At 38.3% G+C, this 21,516-nt stretch overlaps 1 protein-coding gene across 4 annotated transcripts in view; it reads left to right on the top strand.

Annotated features, from left to right (window-relative positions):
• The window catches only part of Bmpr1b (bone morphogenetic protein receptor type 1B), a 78,899-nt gene that overhangs the window by 23,287 nt on the left and 34,096 nt on the right, over positions 1-21,516 (top strand). For all 4 annotated transcript variants that reach the window (XM_050121778.1, XM_050121776.1, XM_050121779.1 and 1 more), the window contains exon 2: positions 15,998-16,157. In XM_050121778.1, coding sequence (XP_049977735.1) covers positions 16,043-16,157 — 115 coding nt within the window. In that variant the 5' untranslated portion in view covers positions 15,998-16,042. The remainder of the gene's footprint in view (positions 1-15,997; positions 16,158-21,516) is intronic.

A 21,516-nucleotide genomic window follows, 5' to 3' on the forward strand; every position in this document is an offset into this window, starting at 1 on the left:
AACTGCTGTAACTTTTATGGAGCAGAGTCCATGCTAGTCTAAGCTTTCTATATCTGTAAACAAGGACTATTTTATCCTCATTTATACATGGAGTCATGAATATTCAATGTGACCAAATAACTTGTTTGCAACAACCAAACATTTAATTGAAATTAATAACGACTTGAGTAACTCATGTAAATATAGTAACTTCAATAAGATATACACATTCCAGAAGAGATATATCCAACTTTTAAAATGCTAAATATATATCACAATAAAGTTTCATGGAAACACTAAAACCAAAGCATACAGCTGATTCAGAATTGTAACATGCATGGTGAAGAAAAGAAAACTGTTGGAAGATAAAGAAGATCATGAGCAACAATATGGGAATATAGAAACCATGGTGTATATAAGAAAGTATGAACAGGGAGAATACTGTGGTAGGAGCTCAAGATAGAAAAATGGATTGCTTCTGTTTTTAAAGAATTTTGATTGTTGTGGAATATAGTTTAAGATGTGTTATATTTTATGTTGTATTTGTTTAATTCTGTAAAGCTGTGTTACTTTGCCTGCCTAAAACACCTGATTGGTCTAATAAAGAGCTGAACAGTCAATAGCTAGGCAGGAGAGGGATAGGCAGGGCTTCCAGGCAGAGAGAATAAATAGGAGAAGAAATCTAGGCTAGAAATAAGAACACTCCCTGCCTTATTTTTTGAGGCAGGGTCTCCCACTGATCCTGAAGCTCATCAGTTTGCTGGATTGTCTGGCAGTAAGTCCAAGGACCTTCCTGTCTCTTCCCCTGAAGCTCTGGCTTACAGATGTGTGCCACTTCACCCAGCTTTCACATGGGTGCTGGAGCTCCAAAGACAGTTTGCACAGAGAGAACTTGCTACCACCACTCTAGTGTTGGTCCTTTCTGTCATACCACACTCATTTTTCAGTGCTAGTAGAAACCATGGGCAGCGAGTTTTCGCATGACTTTTTCTCCAATAAAGCATTTTAGAAAATGACTAGAGTTGTCCCTGTCCATTTTATTAATGCAAACTCACAAGCATAACTAATTTGAAATGTGCGTAATATCCTGCCAGTATGTAAATGTAGACCACAATCTTAAAATCGGCTTGAATTTGGTGGGTCAAGCAAGTGGCACACACATACATCTGTATCAATATATATTAAGAGCCCTGTATATATCACATGATCTCATATGTGTAATAGAAATGCTTTCCTGTGCTTTGGGTCAGGCAGGTTTGGATCCGTTTGCATTCGTTGTAATGTTAGATATTAGAAGACTTATGTGTTTTTTCCTCAGATCCTGGCTTGGGAAGCATAGAGCTGGAAGTGTACTGTCTTGAGGGTGTCAGCGAATAGAAGGAAGTTAGCCGAACAGTTCGTATTCCATCCATGTAGTTCCTTTCTTTAGACACACCCATTAGCACCCTCTGTTTGCCTGTCCAGGGAATGGGGTCACCAGTTATGTCACAATCATTTCCTGCAGACCAAAGTGCTAATCTCGACAGGTGTGTTTAGCCAAGAAAATCTTCCCTTGCTTCCTGAGATGCTTGCTGTGCTTGCCACCTGGGCCTTATTTTGTCAGCGTTTTTTGTTTCCCTGCCTCAAAAAGACGCATTGTGGATTCCCAACTCAGTAACATAGCTTAGGCTAGGAATCATGATTCTTACACCTGTTTGGGGTTCAGTTACCCTGTTATACGTGTGACTTGGTCTATTGTAAGAGGTGGTGCTCGGTTTCGTGTTTTTGTATGTAAGTTTCTACGTTCTGCTATAAAGCTGTAAGCAAAACCTCTCAGACTCTCAGCTCACTTGCTGTTTCTTCCCAGTGAACTCACAGTCTCTTTGTCTTAAAGCCTTTCCTCAGCTGGCCTGAGACTGGGCCAGAGCCTCTTTTGATGTCACCCAGGAGGGGATAACTAGTCAGCCATCTGTGAGTGAAAGATCCAGCGCACAGATGGGGCAGGTCCTGAGACAGCCTGTGAAAATCAAAGGCAGCTCACAAGGAGGACTGGATGGGGCAAGGGAGCACTTGGAGAGCATTTTGTATCTGGTGTTTGCTAGGCTCTGAGACCAAGTGAGAGGGAGAGGGTGTTCTAGCCTGAATTTTCAAGAATATTAAGTTTTTTGTTTTGTTTTTCCAAGACAGGGTATTTCTGTAGTTTTATAGCTTGTCCTGGAACTAGCATTTATAGACCAGGCTGGCCTCGAACTCACAGAGATCCACCTGCCTCTGCCTCCCGAGTGCTGGGATTAAAGGCTTGTGCCACCACTGCCCCGTTTTGTTTTGTTGTTTTTGTTATGAATATTAACTTTGGAGGAATCATTAATTTGGAGTTGTGAGGCAAGGTGTAAGAAAGAGGAATACAAAAATAACAATTAAAATTGAAATTACATTCTTCAAATGTACTGAATAAGAGAATGAGAAACATTTCCCCTCCACCCCATGTCTGATATGCAGCATTAGTGGAGGCTTCTGAGGTTGCTGCTGCTGAGTGAAAGGTGACGGATAGCTGTTTTATGTATGGAGACCGAGAATAACACTTTAGCAAGCCCTGGCTGCCATCCTTCCACACCAGGCTTACGATGCCAGCCATAGAGCAGTATGCCTTCTCCAGGACAAACAGCCATTAATGTGAACCGGTTACAAGCATTTGTTACTCGATCCTGTGGGGTTTTGTAGTTCTTGTGATAAAACCAAAATGTATGTGCTGATACCATTTTATTCATGGTGCTGACACTGGAGAACATACAGTAGGTTTGTGTGAAGCTGACTGCAAGTCTGATGTTAGAAACAGAGGTGCCTTGAACATTATTGGTATCAATTGGTTCTCATGCCATATGGGATGTTTTTTTTTTTTTAAATAACATTAGTGTCCTGTTCTTTTGGAGAGTATTTATAATACCCACAAGAATGTGCTGGAGCAGGGATTGGATTGCACCCTCACCTTCAGGTCCTTTCATTGGCATAACACACACCTGTGTGTTCTCTTCTCTGATCTCAGAATTGTTTTGAAAAGCTCCTGACATCTGACATGTGGAAAAAGCAGATTTCTGTTTGTCTTCTGACAGGACAAGTTCACATTGTCTCTGTAAGTGCTACTTCTGATAAGGTCCCTTGTCAGCCACATACTGTGCTAAATCATGTGCAGAATCGAACCTCAAGTGTCCTGAGGTAGGTTCTGTTTAACTGTGTAATGTTTTCTTGAAGCATTGAATGAACAAGTTACTAATAGATCATAAACGCAGATGAATAGATTTATAGTCAGGATAAAAGAGCCCGAATGTTTTGTTGTTGTTGTTGTTGTTTTGATGGGGCCTTTTTCAAAGTTCTCTTCTTGATAGTTTGCTGTAGAAATAGTGGTGATAAAGAATGCTGACCCAATTAAATTAGCATTTCACATATAGACAGGGAAAGCTTTGCTTGATGATATACATTTGATCATCATCTCTATTACCATAAAATGTTGTTGTGTAAAAGAGATCATCAAACTTCCATAAATATATTTTGAGTATAAGGCCTCTCTGTAATGATTTTCATAACTGAATTAGTGACCCCTTTGAAATATGGCAGGCATTTTACATGTATTATTATTATGTTATAGTATACTGACTTTTTTTTTTTAATTTAAGCATCCTGCACTGGGTTTTACTAAATTTGCAGGTTCTTCTTTCAGAATCAAGCTGCCTTTGTCTCAGCATCTGCAGTGGATTTCTTACAATCTGTTTAAATGAGTAGTTTCTGATGCTTATCCCAACACTCAGATCAAGGCCTTTCAGCATGTGGTTTATAGTGGAGTGGCTCCCTAAGAGAGTCACGATTATCAGCTAGAGTCTTCATACCATAACTAAGGATCTCTCTGCTCGTGTCTCTCTGCTGGAGAGAAAGCATCGAACTTAGCAGAGACAGGAATCTAGCTTAGTTGGGTTGGGTGAATGGCTGGGAGGGTGCCTGTTAGAAGGATTCCTTTCTTCTTCACTGCTAGGAAGTAGGAAGGGAAATCTTGTCCATGATTTCCACATGCACAAAACTACCATGTTGTGGGCGCTAGAGTTAGGAAGTTGTAAGAAGTAGCTGCAGAGATGTCCTCTACTCCAGGTTGCCTGTTTAGTAACTAATGCCATTTTAATACTTCCTAGGCCAATGAATATGAGGATAGCAAGGGAGACACTTCAAGTTACTAACAGAGCTATTATGGTTTTAATGATGAAAGTAAATGTTTTCCCTTTTATAGACGACAGGAAAAAAATAGATTCAGTTGTGAGCTTATCACTTATTAAGAGATCTATTTACTCTGAAAGGTCGCCATAGGCTTTCTATAGGGAAACAAAAACAACTGTCTTAAGCTACTTCTGTGTGTTTTTTTTTTTTTAAATCAACAAACCCAACTTGCATAGTAGCTAGAGCTGATAGACTTCACCAACCTCTTTTTATTTCACTGATTTGTATACACATGTGCACACATGTAAAGGAGCACACCGGTGCACAGGGAAGTGTGTGGAGGTCAGATGATGACCTTGGCTACTATTCCTCGGGTGCCTTGTGTTTTGAGACAGTCTTTCATTGCGCTGGAACTCCACAGTAGGATGACTGGTCAATGGGTTGTAGACACCAGCAGGCCCCAGCACTCAGGTTTGAATGTACCACCATACTTGGCTTCTTGCTTGCCTTGCCTTTCCTTTTTTTTTTTTTTTTTTTTTTTTTTTTTTTTTTTTTTTTTGGTGAGGGTTCTAGGGGACTAAACTCAGGTCTCTATGCTTGTAATGCAAGCTCTCTCCTGAATCGATCATTGTTCCAGCCCGGTTTTGCTGGAGTTTTGCAGAGAAAAGTTGTAGGTAAATAAAATGACTGGTGCTTGATAGCTGAAACACGTGCTAATAGCTTTTGTCAAAATTTTTGCTTAAACCCATGGTTTTATGGCTGTGGAAGAGCTTCTGACTATGGTAGTAGTTGAAGACAGCCAGTCTTTTGTTTCTGTATTAGAATCATGATGGTTTGGAAGCATCTATTTTCATTATTCATGTAAAGTATGCTAAGTGCATATTTCCTATCTTCCTCCATTTGAAATTTGAGATGATATACTCAATTTATCAATATAATCAGGGTGAAGCAATACAACATATAAATTACATGCCTTTTGTTGGTGTGTTTTTCATGTATCAGCTTATAGTCAATCTTTTTGGGTTTTGGTGGTTTATAGATTATAATAACCCAAATATTGAAGATAATTTTGAAAGGAGGAAGGAAACATCTTTAATTTAGAATAAAATGTCTGAAAATGTTGTTGGCATAAGTGGAAATATGGGAATTGAATAAAAGTAAATAAAAGTTGTGTATGGTAACTCGTTCCTGTAATTTCAGCATTTAAGAATCTGAAGCAGGAAAATTGCCTCGGCTTTGAAGTCAGTCTTGGCTACACAGTACGTTTCAAGCCAGCCTAGACTGCAACAAAAAATCTTGCTTCTAAAAATAAACAATGCCCGAAGAAAGGAAATGGAAAGAAAAGTTGGGGAGATGTTCAAAGACAAAACCACTGAGGCACTGAGTGTTATACAACCAACAAAACAAAACAAAAAACAAAACTGAAAAGACTTTGGGAAATGTTTCGAAAACCGAAATCATTTTTTATCAAAAGAAGGACAGCTTGAGCAGCCTCGGGCCAGAACGTCCCAGTGTGTGCCTTCCACAGATTGAAGATAGCACAGCGTTTATAATAACATAACTTCACTTAAGATCGTTCCTGATTGCTTCTGCCTAGAATGCAGCACCACTGTTGCTTGGCTGTCTTCTTCCCACAAATAAGGTGGTGGTGGTGGGGTACAGTTTGTGAACCTCGTTAGTAGCCAATTCGATCTGATTAGTGGGGACAAGTGGTGTTGTTTTTTTTCCCTCTGAGTTTGTGAAGCTATGTATTCTAGTCTTATATTCATAATATTATCCAGCTTTCTTGTTTTACTTTGTAAATTCAGCATGGATAAATGGGAAAAGTAACATTTACATCACATGTCATCCTTCAGGGTTGCTCAGGAATTATGATTCAGTATTCCAATGGTTCTATTTGCATGTAAGAGAAAGCCACTGAGATTTGTCTAATCTGATGACAGAGAATGTCCTTGTGGAAAATAACTTCCTTCTTACTGTTCTATAAACATGCTATGCATACACATAGGTCTTTCTTTAATAAAAAAAATACTTGTATCTGACAACAAAATTATTTTCTAAACAAAACATAAATTAAGAAAAAATTCCTTTTAAATATACATATAAGTTGTAGTTACATTTTGGAGATGATATAATTTTCTTCAGGCTTTTATTGTTCCTACAATTCTTTCCTAGCCCTCTGGTATTGGTAAAAAAAAAAGAAAATACATGGTATCTAGATTAAGTCTTAAATGTGTTAAATGTGGCACAGAAAGTAGCCTCAGAAACATGGTGTGGAATTTGTGCACAATATAAAAGAATACCACAAAAGTTTTGGTGTGAGGGAGCATAACCAGGACAAAGGAAAAGTAGCAGAATGGGTACAAGTACACCGCTCTCCAGTTGGATCTTAAGGCTTTGTGAGCTCAGTGCGTGCTGTTTCTTTTTCCTCTCCAAGTCCGTAGTTCTTATGGGTTGTGCATGATAGATACTTCCAAATGGACTTGGCTTTTCCAGAATTCCTATGATGTTTACAGTATTCTGGCTTTACCACACCTTTATTATGTCAGCAGGGTAATTGAATCTGAATTGTAATTTGTATACCTGAAACCTCTGATTGGGTCAAAACAAATGGCACAATATATTTGATTTTTAAAAGTATAAGGGCAATGGCGATTGTTGTTCTGTCTTCTGATTTCCCGGCAGCATGAATGGTTTGGAATTACAGAAGGGACTTAGAAAGGTTAAATTTTTCGAGGAAGGGTTTCTATATGTGAAATTGTGCTGGAGCTATCCTGGAGACATAGCATGCTGTCATACTTTCCTGGAGAATGGTATTATTACAGTGGAGCTCCAGATATTTAAATAACAAATTTAAAATTATTTTCTGACTTCTGTAAAGCCAGAGAAAGCTTTTAACTATCTGGGAATCTGCAAATGGGGTATAATAATATTTTGTGGTCATTGCCTCCCTGCCTGCTTCCTTCCTTCCTCCCTCCTTCCATCTCTCCCTCCCGCTCTCTCTTTCTCTCTCTTTCTTTTATCTTTTTTTTTTTTTTTTTTAATTTGAGAGTTTTCTTTTCTCTTTCACCTTACCCTATCATGTGCTATGGATCCTGAACATAGCTCACCGCCTGACTGGAGTAATCTTCCTGGCCAGCTCAGAATCAAAGGGAGGACCGAGGGAAACAGCTGAGCTGCATTAGGCAACCCCAGACTGGGACACATTTCTTAACGGCTGAATAACACATCACAGGTGCAGGATTAGTGGTGCCCACGGTGCTGGGCTTTTGAGTGGGAACCCTAGCGATTCTGGGCCTCCTTTTCATGTCCGTCAGTCCAGGAAATTCAGCAACCTTATAACAAGCATGCAGAAATCAAAAGTGAGTAGGGAGAGAAGTTTTCTATTTCACAGCTTCTTTTTTGTTGTTGTTGTTGCTATGGAGAGGCTTCATATAGTTTAATAATCAATTTGATTGTCCTATTGCATACAGCCTTGTGTTAGGTACGAATTTTACTTTCTTTTTTTTAATTATTATTACTTAAAAAATACCAATCCAAATTCCTACTCCCTCCCCTCCTCCCAGTCCCCTCCCTNGCCCTGTGGAAAGTCCAAGGCCCTCCCTACTACATCTAGGTTGAGCAAGGTTTACATCCAAAGAGAATAGGATCCCATGAAGCCGGTATATGCAAGTAGAGACAAATCCCAGTGTCACTCTCAGTGGCCCCTCAGTCTGCCCCAGCTGTCAACCCCCTTCAGAGAGACTAGTTTGATCCCATGCTTCTTCTCTCCCACCCAGCCTAGTTGGAGTTGGTGAGCTCGCATTAGCTCAAGCAAACTGTCTCAGTGGATGACCGCATCATGGTCTTGAATTCCTTGCTCATACTCTCACTCCTTCCACTCTTCAACTGGATCTTGGGAGCTCAGCTTCTTGAATCCTTCTCCAAAAAATGTAGAGAAGACCCAGAAAGCCCACAAAGGTGCATGCATGAACACACACACACACACACACACGCACGCACACTCTTTGAACCTTTCTTTCTTGTCATAGAAGGCAGAATCTCAGACGACTCAAAATCTGATGTACAAAATCCAAATGACAGGAAAGAGCAGGTGAACTGCAAAATATAACTTATTCTACTTTATGATAGTTGAATTATATATACATTATTTCAACTTTCATATTGAAAGTATTGGCCTGACACTACCATTACCCCAGCATTATCCAAAAGTATTTAAAGTCTTGTGTTAGAGCTGTGTAAAATCCTTGTGGTATTATTTATTATAGCTTTTGACATTCCAAGTTGTTTTACATTCAATTCTCAATTTATAAATTATAAACATCAGATCCTGGCTTGGGGATCTGCCCAGATCTAGGTGATTCTTTGGAATTATCATCAGAGAGACCATGGTTTAGTTTCTTTTCCAACACTATTGACCTGAATTGACATATTAAATATTTTAAAATACAGGGATAAATAAGTTTTTTTATCTTCCTCGGTGATTGTGCATATATATGGACCCAGTGTGTTATTTAATGCCTATGAACATCATGGTGGCTTTCTGGCTGCCTATTTTCATTATGTTGAAAATTTTATCAAAATGCTTATAATTAATTAATGTTTGGAAGTATTTTGCATATTTTTATTGAAATCAACATTTTGATTGAATTTCTGTAAACTCAGAAGCTCTATAAAGCCAGCATGAAGGCCCGGCAACTGTTTAAACTTTACAAGAGTGATGCCAAAATAGCTTTAAGTTTCTCTCATAACTTGTGCTGGTTGGAATAATAATTCTGCATTAGTTACATACAAAACAAGTAAGTGCAAATGTAAGTTAACATTTATTGAATATTTAACCATTTTATGATTTACTCAAATTACAATCTGACATTACAAACAAATGACCAGAGCTTTATTATTTTTCATCAGTGTGTTAGGGTCTCCCGTAAGATTTTAGATGGTTTATAACATTGGCATTTCGATCATCCAGCACAACCTGAGTGGTGTGGTAATGTGGGTGTGTGCTTATGGAGAAAAACACAATGCTAAGGAATAGGGACGTGAACAGGTATTTAATGATGAAGGCCCTATTTTATGATACCAACACATCCCTTAGAGCTCTATCCAAGGACTACTGCCATTTGCCACATTCTTTAAGGAGGATCAGTTAGTCACTAAGGCCAATTATTAAGGAGGTAGCTGAGAGTGGTGGTCCCATTTGTCAGGCTCTTTTGGTCAGTGACCACATCTGTCACTTGACATTCCCTGAGCAGTAGCATCCCCCAGGAACCAACATCTTTCCATGTGACTCTAGTTTTGAGACGCAAACTACGAGCTTTTCCTAATACTCAGTTTTCCTCAAGCTTTTTGGAACCAAAATTCCATTTTGAATCTTAGAAAATAACTGTTCAAAGAAATAGTTATTTAAATCACTGATTGAAAAGAAAATGGAAATTTATTGACATTATTATTATTGAATATTTGAGGGAAATGAGAAGGATTGTTGTCGTATTCCAACAATTCAGTACTTTAACTTTTTCTTCCATGAGAATGTGTAAACTTTTGATTTCCACTTCTCTTCTTGCTCCTGCCTGCCCTCTAGTGTAGACCTTGTAGAATAATGAAGACAGTCAACATTTCAAGACCTGAACAATGACAGCAGACATTCTAATATAGGAGGGGGAATATTTCAGAGTTCAACCCCGAGTCAGAGAACTACAGGCAACTCAAGATCGCTGAGATGTTCTTTTAATGAAACTTCTGATATTTGGAATGCGTTTTAATTAATCCTAATGTGTTCATCTGAATATTGGCATAGTTAATCTTCTGTTTTTTTATTTCAGCATTGAAACATTGCTAACAAAATTATTGCGTTTTAAATAAAACTATTATTCTTTGTATATGCATTGAATCAATTGCCCCTTTCAGGCTTTAGCTGATGTATACTGTTTTGTTTATGACTCCAAGTGCCTGGCTTTTATCTGTGAGGCTGGATTTTGCTTGAGTTTAGTGTAATATTATATATGAAATTAACCCTTTTATAAATTCCTCTCACAATTACAACTTAAAGCTATGAAGTTCCTAATAGGCCTTTTTGCAACTCTGTGCAGCCTTTCCTGGGCACACTTAACATGAGAAGGGTCAGGCTGGTCCATTCATTGCATTAATGCTTTAAACCCTTGAATCTCCACTCTGCTGAGCAGGTTATTAGTATTGCCTTCTGGTTTTTACATGATTTGTCCATTGTTTTCTGGTCACTGTGAATATGATTTTCATTCCTAGGGAATTAACAATATATAGTATAATAAATAGCAACCGCTATTATATATATTACTTCCTTGACTTCATTATTTTGACAGAAACAAGAAATTTCTCCCCAGTTCTGTCAGATTGTCAGTTTGCCATTTGTTTAATGGTAAATTTAATCAGAAGCAGTGATTTTCTCATCTCACTTCTTCCATTTACTTAGCTGACATTGTATGAAAACCACCTTGTATGTTCACTCTGGATGGCTATTGATTGCTATCTACATTTAAAGAAGTCTTTATTGTCTCTGTTATGAGGTAGTGATACTAATAAATCTTCTGGTCTTGTTGCTGTCTTTCTGGTTTAAAAATAGCCTCCATTCTGTCTACATAAAGATTAAAAGCAATAATTCATCTTCATCATCTTTATGTGAAGGCTAACTTTTACTTGATTTTCTTCCCCAGTGTTTTTAAGCCAACTTTTGGTCATAAAGGATGCTTGGAGTCCCTAGACTTGGATATTTGACATTTGTAGCTGAAGTGGATAATGTAAGATTGTCTGTAAAACACTACAGACTGGGTGTTCATTATCCAAGATGCTTGAGTACAGAAGTGTATGAGGTCTCAGTGTTTTGATTATTATTTATTTTAATGCTGGAATATTTGCTTCTGTATAACAAGATACCTTTGGGGTGGGACCCACATCTAAATGCAGTTCTAAATGTGCCATTAATTCATATACACATTGTAAAAATGCCTGAAAGTAAATTTAGAAATATTTTAAAATAATTTCTACATGAACGTTTATAAATGTCAAGTTATGTGACAGCATTTAAACACCGAAAAGATTTTGGGTTTGTAGATGTTTTAGATTTGGGGTTTTCAGGAATGTTTAACCTATAACAGATAGATTGCTGATAATCAACAAGATTGAATGAAGTATACTTGTTTTCTAAAAACTTTGGAGAGTATACACATAGCACCCAAAAGTGTGGTCAGCCAACTGGGAAGAGCTGCCCCATGCTTGTAGTCTCAGCACTTAGAAGGCTGGGGCAGGAGTTTTATTATTTATTTTAAAAAGAAAACAAATAATCTTTTTTTTTTCATTTTACATACCAATCCTAGTTCCCACTCCCTTCCCTCCTCTCCTTCCCTCCACCTAACTCTCCCATACCACCCCCCCATCCACTCCTCAGAGACGGTAAGGCACATTGCTTTGAAGAAGGTCCAAGGCTCTCCCTAAACATTTACCTGAGCTAATGGGAGCTCACTAACTCCAGACAGACAGAGAAGGAAACTAGTCCCTCTCAATGTGGGTGACAGTTGTATGGCTGGGGCAGACTGTGGGGCCACTGGCGCTGACACCAGGACTTATCCCTACTGCTTGTACTGGCTTTTTTTTTTTTTTTTTTTTTTGGAGTCTATTTTCTTTGTATGAGGCAAGAGTTTCACAAGCTGAAGAGAGTTTTGGCTACAGAGTGAATTCAAGGCCAGCTCGAGCTACATAATGAGACATTATCTTGAAAGAAAAGAAAAAAAAAGAAGCAAAGCATGGTCTAAAACAACTAGTGCCCTTGGTGCTCCTGCCAAGAAGGCATTCGCAGTGGCTCAGCGGTGACTCCCAGAAGTGAAGATGAGCTAGGGAACATGATCTTCTTGAATTTGAAGTTTCTGTTTTGGGTTTGCTTTTCGTGAATCTTTGTTATTCCATATCAGGATGTGAAAACAATTTCCTGTTTTGGATAGAAAAGCAGTTTTCAAATTCACTTAAATAGTGCTTAAATATTATCAGTTCTGATTTGCTATCCCACTGGTAAGCTCAGATGAGGAAACAGGTGGAACAGCCCATTTAGATGCAAACAGAAAATTTCATGATATGAAATTATTCCTTCACAGAAAATGTGCGGCAAGTCAGATACTTTTTTATATATTTCACATATATCTGAATAATGGTGCGAGGCCATTCATGTCTCCCACATGCTTGTTTTTAATACAGTGTAGAGATGTATTTTAAATAGTGTTTTCCAGTTCTTTCTCTCCATTAGCAATGATGTGTATGTCTCTTTTCATTCTTTCTTTAAAATGTTTCCTCGGTATCAGGAAATTAACAGTTTGGACCACTACCTCTTGCCTTTCCATAACAGCAAGGGCAATTGCGTTCTCACTCACCACCTGCACTACAACGGTGTACGCACGTACTTCTGTCTGCTCGCGTGTGCTACATGAGGAAAAATATCAATTCCCATATTGCCTCTTGTTCCTATCATATATTCATGTTCAAATTTTCAATCAGAAGAAATGGAAAAATGAATGAGTCAATCTATTAGTAGATTGTTAGCTAATGCTGAGAATTGAACCAGGGTCCTATGTAAAACAGCAAGTATTCTTAGCCTTTGAGCCATCTCTCCAGCCCCATGAGTCTTATTCTTTTTTTTTTTTTAATTTTGAGACAGGGTTTCTCTGTGGTTTTGGAGCCTGTCCTGGAACTAGCTCTTGTAGACCAGGCTGGTCTCGAACTCACAGAGATCCGCCTGCCTCTGCCTCCCAAGTGCTGGGATTAAAGGCATGCGCCACCACCGCCTGGCATGAGTCTTATTCTTAAGCTCATGTCTTTTCAAACTAGAAATCTGTGATAGTCAGTGCATGACTTACTGATCTGATGATCTACTGTTTGCCTGAGTCTCCTTTGTTGATTTTTTTCATACTGATAATGCAATCCCTGAACCTCTTTCTTGCTGTGTTTGTCTCTGAATACCTTTCTTCATGTTCATGTTTGAACTCATCTTCTGAGACTTTCAGTGATGCTGTCATATATTTAGACCTCCTCATTCATGATGCCCTTTTCACAGCCACGCTCTTTTGTATTGCTGGCATGCTTTTTAATAAACTACGAGTATTGATAACAATTGTTTTTACAGTTACTTGCTTTTATACACTAATCTATTTTCTAGTTATTTTTCCATAAATTTGTTTTGTTGAGGTTTGAGGCTCTCCTCAGATATCTCCTGACCATGAACTAGTGACTCATGCATGGGAGCATCACATACTAAAAATGCTGACTGGAAGCTTCCAGATAGAACTCTTCACTAATATCCTTCACTTATAGGATAACATGGGAGGAGAGCGCTTTTGTTATTTCTTTCTTTAGCCTTTGACTTGCCCTTGACCTGCTTCAATTCTCCAGAGAAGAAGGCAAAGCCTGGTTGGGAAAGAGGGCGGGAAGGACTCAGTGTCACTGCATACTGGAAATATGCATGCTCTGCCTTCACTGTGCTTTGTTTTTGAAGTCCCTGACTTGAAGGGAAGAAATGGAAAATCAACTAGCTAGTACTGTAAGCATAAGATTTACCTTCCCAGTGTCCTTCAACTGTGGGAGAGAAAAGTTACTAGACTATAGGGCATCTGCATATTAAATGAATATTTATTGTTTTTGTTTTTAAACTTCAAAAAAAAAATAAGGGTCTGCTCTGGGAGGAAGCAGGAAGTAATGTTTTTGCATACTCTCTTTTATCATGCTGTCCCTATGGGCAACTCAGGTTACCAACTTGGTATGATTTTAGCCTGATTTACAAAGAATGAATTTACAGTGACAGGGCGATTTGCGGAGGTGCCTACATGCACTGCTTTAACCAAGTTTTCACACTCCTCTATGAACAGATCCTTAACAAATGGCTTGCAAGACAAGGTGTTAAGAAAAACTGTTCCATTTCTCTGTATTTCAGAGTTTGATTTGCAGGAGAGTACTCTATCATATAGAAGTGTGTGAACATACTGAAATCTAGTATCTGGTTGGATTACAATAGCCCCGGCCAGCATGCCCGGAGAGTCTTCCTACCTCTGCCCGCCCCATCACTGACATTATAGGCACAGCTGTGACCACCGATTTATTATAGGTGCTTGGGATGAACTTTAGGTGTTCAAGCTTGCCCAGTGAGCACTCTGCTGACTCAGCCATATATACCCATACCACCTGGTTTGAATATCTTAATGGTTTTTACGCAAATTATTCATGAAATGTTGGCTAATTAGCACAAAGAACAAAAGGCCTGGGGAAGGTTATCACAGATATTTTTCCTAACTTCATTTCCTGATTCGATTCACGACTATAGTCATGTGTAAAATATGTAGCAAATGTGCTCCACAGTATTTTGTCACATTCCATTCATCACATCTGATTGTAACATTAGTTTTTCTTAACCAAAACATCTATAATTCACCATTTTATTGAAATTTGGTACAATTACAGTCCATGCTGATGTGGTTTGAAAGAAATTTTTTTAAACATTGTAATGTAATTTTAAAATTTTTAAACAATGTAAATTTTACATTGGTAAGAAGATAATTTACTCAGTGGCAGGTTTGTAAGAGTTCTGGTCACAGTGCCAGAAGCATAAGAGATATTAACTAATAAGTGCTCTTTTTATATAACATGCACACACCAATTTTTGACATAAGATACCTTAAGAATAAGAGAATGTATTGCAGAGCATTATAAAGTTATCTAAGACAACTATAGAGAAGATAGGAATATCTGTGATTAAACCCAGAAAATCTGCCCCGGGGAGATCTTTCCTGTGTCAGTGGTCTCCCATCAAGGATGGCAGAAGCAGCCATGTAATAGCGTACAACACTTTCATATGTAAAAGCTAATGAAGAAGAGGCACCTTTTGAATTATGTAGATTCTAATTTTTTTATTTTTCTGCACACATTTTACAGCTTAAATGTGGATGAATTCGCGAGTTAGTTTTTGTCAACTTGGCACAAGCTAGAGTCATTAGGGAAGACAGAACTTGAACTGTGGGACTGTCTCCATCACCTTGTCCTGAGAACATGTCTATGGAGCATTATCTTAGCTGCAAATGGATGCAGGAGGCTCTGGACCACTGTGGATGGTTCTGTTCCTGCTCTGGTGGGCCTGGGCTGTGCAAGAAACATGGCTTAGCAGGCCAGGGGAAGAAACCAGAAACCATCATGTCTCCATGAATGTTTGAGTTTCTGCTTCTGTGTTTCTGCCCTGATTTCCTCGGTTAGAGATGGGATCCAGAAGTTATAAGAATTAAATGAAGCCTTTCTTCTCCAAGTTGGTTTTGGTCAGGGTTCTATCACAACAATAGAAAGCAATTTAATTCAATGATAGGCCTCAAATCAACCTTGTAATATGATGATAAAAAAAAAAACATAGTGCTAGGTTTCAGACAATCTGGGTTTAAAATGCTGGCTCCATTATTTGACTGTGTTCAGATTAATTAGTTAAAATTCAAGACTTGAATTTAATATGTGAAAAAGGAGACTGACATCATTCATCCTTAATATCAATACATAAAGCAATCTTTACAGTACTGTTTCATTGAGGTGTTTTACTTAGCTAAATGCAATTATTCTAATTTAATGAATAAAATTATATTCTGAAAGCATTATTTGTATCTATTACTCTCTGTGAGACATAAGTAGATGTCTTATTAAATATAAATAAACTCTTATGAAAATTTCAAAATATCTGTCTTTTGTTTGAACTCTGTCATAAGTGCTCTCATTTTAATTTAATGTCTTATCATCTCTTGGACAGAAGGCTGGATGACTGCCCTAATCATTGCTCTTTATTCTTTTACAGAGAAGTTTGTTGATAACATGCTTTTACGAAGCTCAGGAAAATTAAATGTGGGTACCAAGAAAGAGGATGGCGAGAGTACAGCCCCCACACCTCGCCCCAAGGTTCTTCGTTGTAAATGCCACCACCACTGTCCAGAAGACTCAGTCAACAATATCTGCAGGTTGGTGATGGAAATGCTTCAAACGTCACTTTTCTAAGTGGTCACATGCCATTTTGAACATACTTTAATGTTTCCAAGAATACGATCTGGAGGATGGTGCTGAATTTAGAGAAAATCTAATCTTATTTTACCCTGAAAGGGTCTTTGAGACATCCCTTTTATCTAAACATATAAGCAGAACGTGGGTTTCAGGCTCTTTGTCACTGAGAAGAAACTATTGTGCCTCTCTGTTCCATATTCACCTAACCTAGAGTTGATGCAGTTATGCTGATCTTGTTTTAACCACTCATCATCTTGATACTGTCAGTATCGGCACTAACAGGTTAACAAAAAGCCTCTGGAAAGCAGTTTTGTGATAAAGTTTATGTGAATCCAACAGATGTTAGGAGAGACAATGTCACGGTACTACAGCAATGAAATTGGAACTGGGAGAAGATGCTTTATAAAAGAAAAGAGTTCAGATTCAAATAACATAAAGCATTTTTCTTTGTACTCATCTTTACATAGCTACACCCATTTTTCTGGTTAGATAGCTGTTCTCTAGAGTAGGAGAAGAGTATGTAACCAGCCATAGCCTCTTGAGACTTAAGACAGGAGAGAAAGGCTACGCTACCCATCCATCGTGACTCCTGAGTGTGACAGTGTCAGAGGAGCAGAGTGTGCAGGCCTGAGGAATGGCCATCGACTCCAATGGGGAAAGGACTGCTAGTTTTGGAGTCCAGGATGACTGGACTGAGTTACTGCTCAGACCATCATCAGTCAGGAGGACATCTCAGACTGAGCTGAAGGCTCTTGCTATTGCAAAGACCTTTTATAATGCTTATCATGATAGGGATTCTACTACAGGTTTTTTACTAGTATCCCTAGTCTAAAAGTGACCAATTTAAAATGCTCTGAAAGCACGGATGTTATGCTGCTAGTGGAAATTTCTCCACCTGACTTCATATGATGGGTAACGGCCAGAATGCAGGCACACTAAAAATATTGTGTAAAATCAAGTCCCCGCTATGTTTACATAAGATACATAAGATATAAACTTCATGGTTAGTCATAAGTCCCATTCTCAAGGTATCACATTAAAAATATATAAATATTGTATAAATATAATAGCTGTGACCAGTGTTGGCTAGGGAACATGCTGCCTTTAAAATGCAGAGGCCTACAAATGAATTGTTTGTTGTTCACTTAGAGATGTTAAGCTCTGATGAGTTGGGTGACCTTGGCTGGAGAGTGATTGCTGGACTCAGACTTGCTATACATCTCTCCTTTCTTTTGGGAGAGCTGCTATGCAGGACACACTTTCTATTAGGTGCATAAAAGAGTAGCCTCCTATAGCCTCTGTCTCCCATGCTCTGATAGTTCATTAACCAGATCAAGTGGTAGAGTGAGGCTGGAGGTCAGAGGGAAGCCATGCCTATGGACAAGAGCCCATAATAAAACACTGTCTACTAGAGTAGGGCAGAGTCTCGAGACACTGTATAGTTGAGTCCAGGAGAATGTCCTAGGGGAAAAACAGAAGTAAGTGTCTTGAAAACTAACATTAGAGAGGGAGATAGTTAGGTCAACTGCATCGGATGCAGGTAGAAGTCAATTGTGACAAGGACTGGAAGTAAGAATCAGAATTGATAACTTTAATCAGAGTAATGTACAGATATTTAAGGTAGTAGAAACGGAAATCAGATTGATATGGGATTTTAATTGTGTGGTTGTCAACCTGTGATAGCAAAGGAAAACAGAAATGAATCCCATAATAATGAGAGAATCCCTCAAAAGAATATGAAGGTACCATTTGGTCAGTGTTGATGTGTTGACTTGTAGAAGTCAACAGAAAACCAGTACTTACTGAAATGAACATGTGTTTACCTTCACGTATCTGGTCATCACAGAATTCTTGTGAAGGATGCTGCACTTTCTGTTTATGTCCAGATAAGAAATGTGAAGTTCTGAAAGGTTAAGTTGTCTTTCGTCAGTTTGATGATATGATAAAAAAAAATTGGCCAAGACTCCAAGTATGTATGAATTCTTGGTCATCGGCCAACCCTGCTGGGTTCTGTGAGGACATTCACTCTTGAGTATGATTCTCATTTTGCTAGTGAGGAGCAGGCTCCAGTTGAATTTTCTCATGCGTGGATCACAGGGACTGCCTTTGTTCTTTGTCTAAGACCCGGAGAAAGCACATGACTTTGTCTCAGTTCTATGAGGCCATACTCTACTCTTTCCCTCCAAAGGATTACTTGTTGAACTCTCTCTGTTAAAAGATACCCCCTACACACACAAGGTTATGCCTGAGTACTTGCCTAAAGTACACTAAAGATTAATTATTAAAACCATTCATTTAAAAGCTTCTAAATTATTTGTCCTTTTTAATTTTTTAGTAAGTTTAAGTTTAAGTAAGACACAGATTTTTCGTATCATGTTGGTATATGAGTTTCCATTTCTGCTTAATCTCTTCAGAGCCCTGTAGGGAGCAGTTTGCTGTCCTGACTATTGCAGTCCTAGGCTTTAAGTACAAGGGTGTGCTTTCTCATGAGTTAGATAAAATCTGTTATATGTTATCTATCCTGAGGCTTTGTACCAAGTGAAAATTTCTCCCTCCATCAAGCTGCATGTCTCATGTAGGTTTCTTATTCAACATCTCTTCCACCGCTTGAAGAAAGCAATCCAAAAGGGGAACAAGAACCAATACCTACAGACATTCTGAAATATCATGGGCTGTCAGAAAACATAGGTGGAGTTTTAGAGATTTGTAAACTCTTCAGTACTCTTGGTTGTTTTACCAGGCAGTGATGAGGTTAAAGGTAGGGATGTGTCTCCTGCCAAACTTCATGTCATTTCCATTGCTTATGACATATATACTAGAGGATATTATATATATGTAGTTATTGAGTCATATGGGTGCTGAACACCTTTGATCCCAGCACTAGAGGAATAAATTCAAAGCGATAGTTGTAAATTCAAGATCAACCTGGCCTGTATAGCAAGAAAAGAAAAAAAAGAAGCATGACTGAGTATAACATTAGTATGAGTACGTTGTTCGTATCTGTTGGGCATAAAGCCATTGAGACTTCTCCCTTAAGGTGATGTCTGTCTTCTAAATGTGTTTCACCCTGTCCTGTTCTGTGTCATTTTCCCATTCTAGCAAATGTTGTCTCATACTTGCTTATAATTGTTTCTATGCACATTTTCATCTGGTTTAATAAATCCCTTCAAATCCTCTTATATAGTCTTTGGTAGTCATTTTTATTTCTTACCTCATGACCATACTCTAGTTCCTTCAATCAATTACACATATCTATCCATTATAATAGATATTGTTGATTCATCTTTCAGAGATGATTTTAATACTTCCTCATTATACTATTTATTTCCAATTAGAAATTCTATATGGGCAATTTTCAGATATAATAAGTTGACATGCTTATTCATATAAAGAATATAGAAATGACACTAGCTGCTTAAAAGAGGAAGTAGGTATGTTTCCAACTGTTGTCTTTTTGATTGCCATAATCTTTTCTTTCTCTCTTTTCCTCATCTCCATTACTCTCCTCCTCTTCTTCCTCCTCCTTCTTTGTTACAAGTTCTCATTATGGCCCCCTTACTGACTTAGAACTCACTTTATAGGTCAGCCTGGCCTTGAACTCACAGAGATACACCAACTTCTGTTTTCCAAATGTTTGCTAAACGTGTATTTAGAAGCATATGGATGAAAGGAAAACTAATGGCCATGCTAAATGTCACTAGAGCTATCTAGTTTTTCCAGTGTTGACCAGTCCAACTAAACATGGATGTTTGTTGAGTTTATCTTTTGTAGTAGGAGGTATTGATTTCAATTTTTATTAAGAGAGTGTTGACTCCTTCCCTAGAACCTGTGATTTAGTCATTACTCTGTTATTTCAAAGTCAATTATGAAATATTTTTATAGGAAATAACTTTTGTACATTTAATCAGAAATGAGACTGAATGGGACAAATTTGTTGTCTGATTTTATTGAAACTGTTGGGCTTCTTCAGATTATCTACAGAGAACTATAAGACCTAGAAGAGAAATATCTCTCAGACTGTAATATTAATATACAGATTGTCCAGGTCAAGAGACAGGAGAGAGGAGTCCTTCTTAGAGATTATGGGATCTGCATAAGGTAGTAATAGACTTAGTGGATGTACAACTGGGACAGTGTGAAAAATGTGTGCTGCATTGAACAATAAGACCATCCCTAGATCATTAGTCTAAGTGCCAGAAAAGGATACTGTCTAGAGAGAGACATTGTTCTTAAGGACAGCATGCATCAAAGGGAGCACTCGTACAGAGACTTTGCCATCGATGCTGTTAACTTCACACCCCTCTACAGACATTGCCCCCCCATAAGAAAAGACAAAGAAGGGTGCAGTATTAGTACTTTCTTTCACTCGAACTCTGTGGGAATCAGCTCATCTCAGAGGCTGGAGAGGAGATCACTAAAACCCTTAGCAATCCACAGCTTTGGAAACTGCCACTGCTCATCTTTTCTTGTTCTTGCCCCATCAGTTGAAAAACACCAAGTGGCTTCTGATTTCTATCCCTGCTGCTTGAAGCTGATGATTTTCTTCTCTGTAGAGTCAAAATCTGTGTAGTCCGTGTGCTTCTCAAACCAAGATGCCTATTCCTCAGGCTGCCTCCTTCGGTCCCTGATGCTTGAATGAGAGCCAAAAATGAAAACTGCCCTGAACAAAGCTGCAGGTGGCATTGGCCACTTGAGAAAAACCTACAAGATCAAACAGCAACTGTACAAACTGTGTGTACCATAAGATTACCTGTGCTGGAAATTTTGAAAACTTACTTTGTTCCCTTGAATGTGAAATAGGGATTTTCAAAGACAGGGTGTTCTCAGCCAGCCTTTTAAAATGGATTCTGATTGAGATTTAAACTCAAAGGAAATTCAGGAACTTAAGAATTTGGTACAGCTTTGAAAATGTGCAGAGATATGTATTGATCAGTGAGGAAAACTTAATACTTGGAGGCATGAGCTCATAACTGCTGAGCTATCTTGCTAGCCCTGTTTCCTTCACTCTAAGCAAAGACATTGTCGATGCCATTTTAGATGCCATATAAAATTGCTTTCTCTCCCTCAACAATAACTCACGGGGACTGTGCTAAACCCATTTAGAATAGAAATGAGAGCAGTTAAAATCTTTGCAGTTTCTAGATGCATTAGAAGCAAACAGGATCACTCTCCTTCAATGCTTCAAAGCAGGCATACCCCCTTCTTTACCAGTGTGAATTTACTAGGTGACACCGACTATCTAAAACAGTGTCTCCTTCCCATCTTCTAGATGTTTCAAACATTCCTTTGCATTGACAGTTCTATTAATTAACTCTGTGC

The sequence above is a fragment of the Alexandromys fortis genome, unplaced genomic scaffold (genome assembly GCF_014885135.2).
Source record: "Alexandromys fortis isolate MF-2015 unplaced genomic scaffold, M_Fortis_MF-2015_v1.1 scaffold_196, whole genome shotgun sequence".
Taxonomy (NCBI): domain Eukaryota; kingdom Metazoa; phylum Chordata; class Mammalia; order Rodentia; family Cricetidae; genus Alexandromys; species Alexandromys fortis.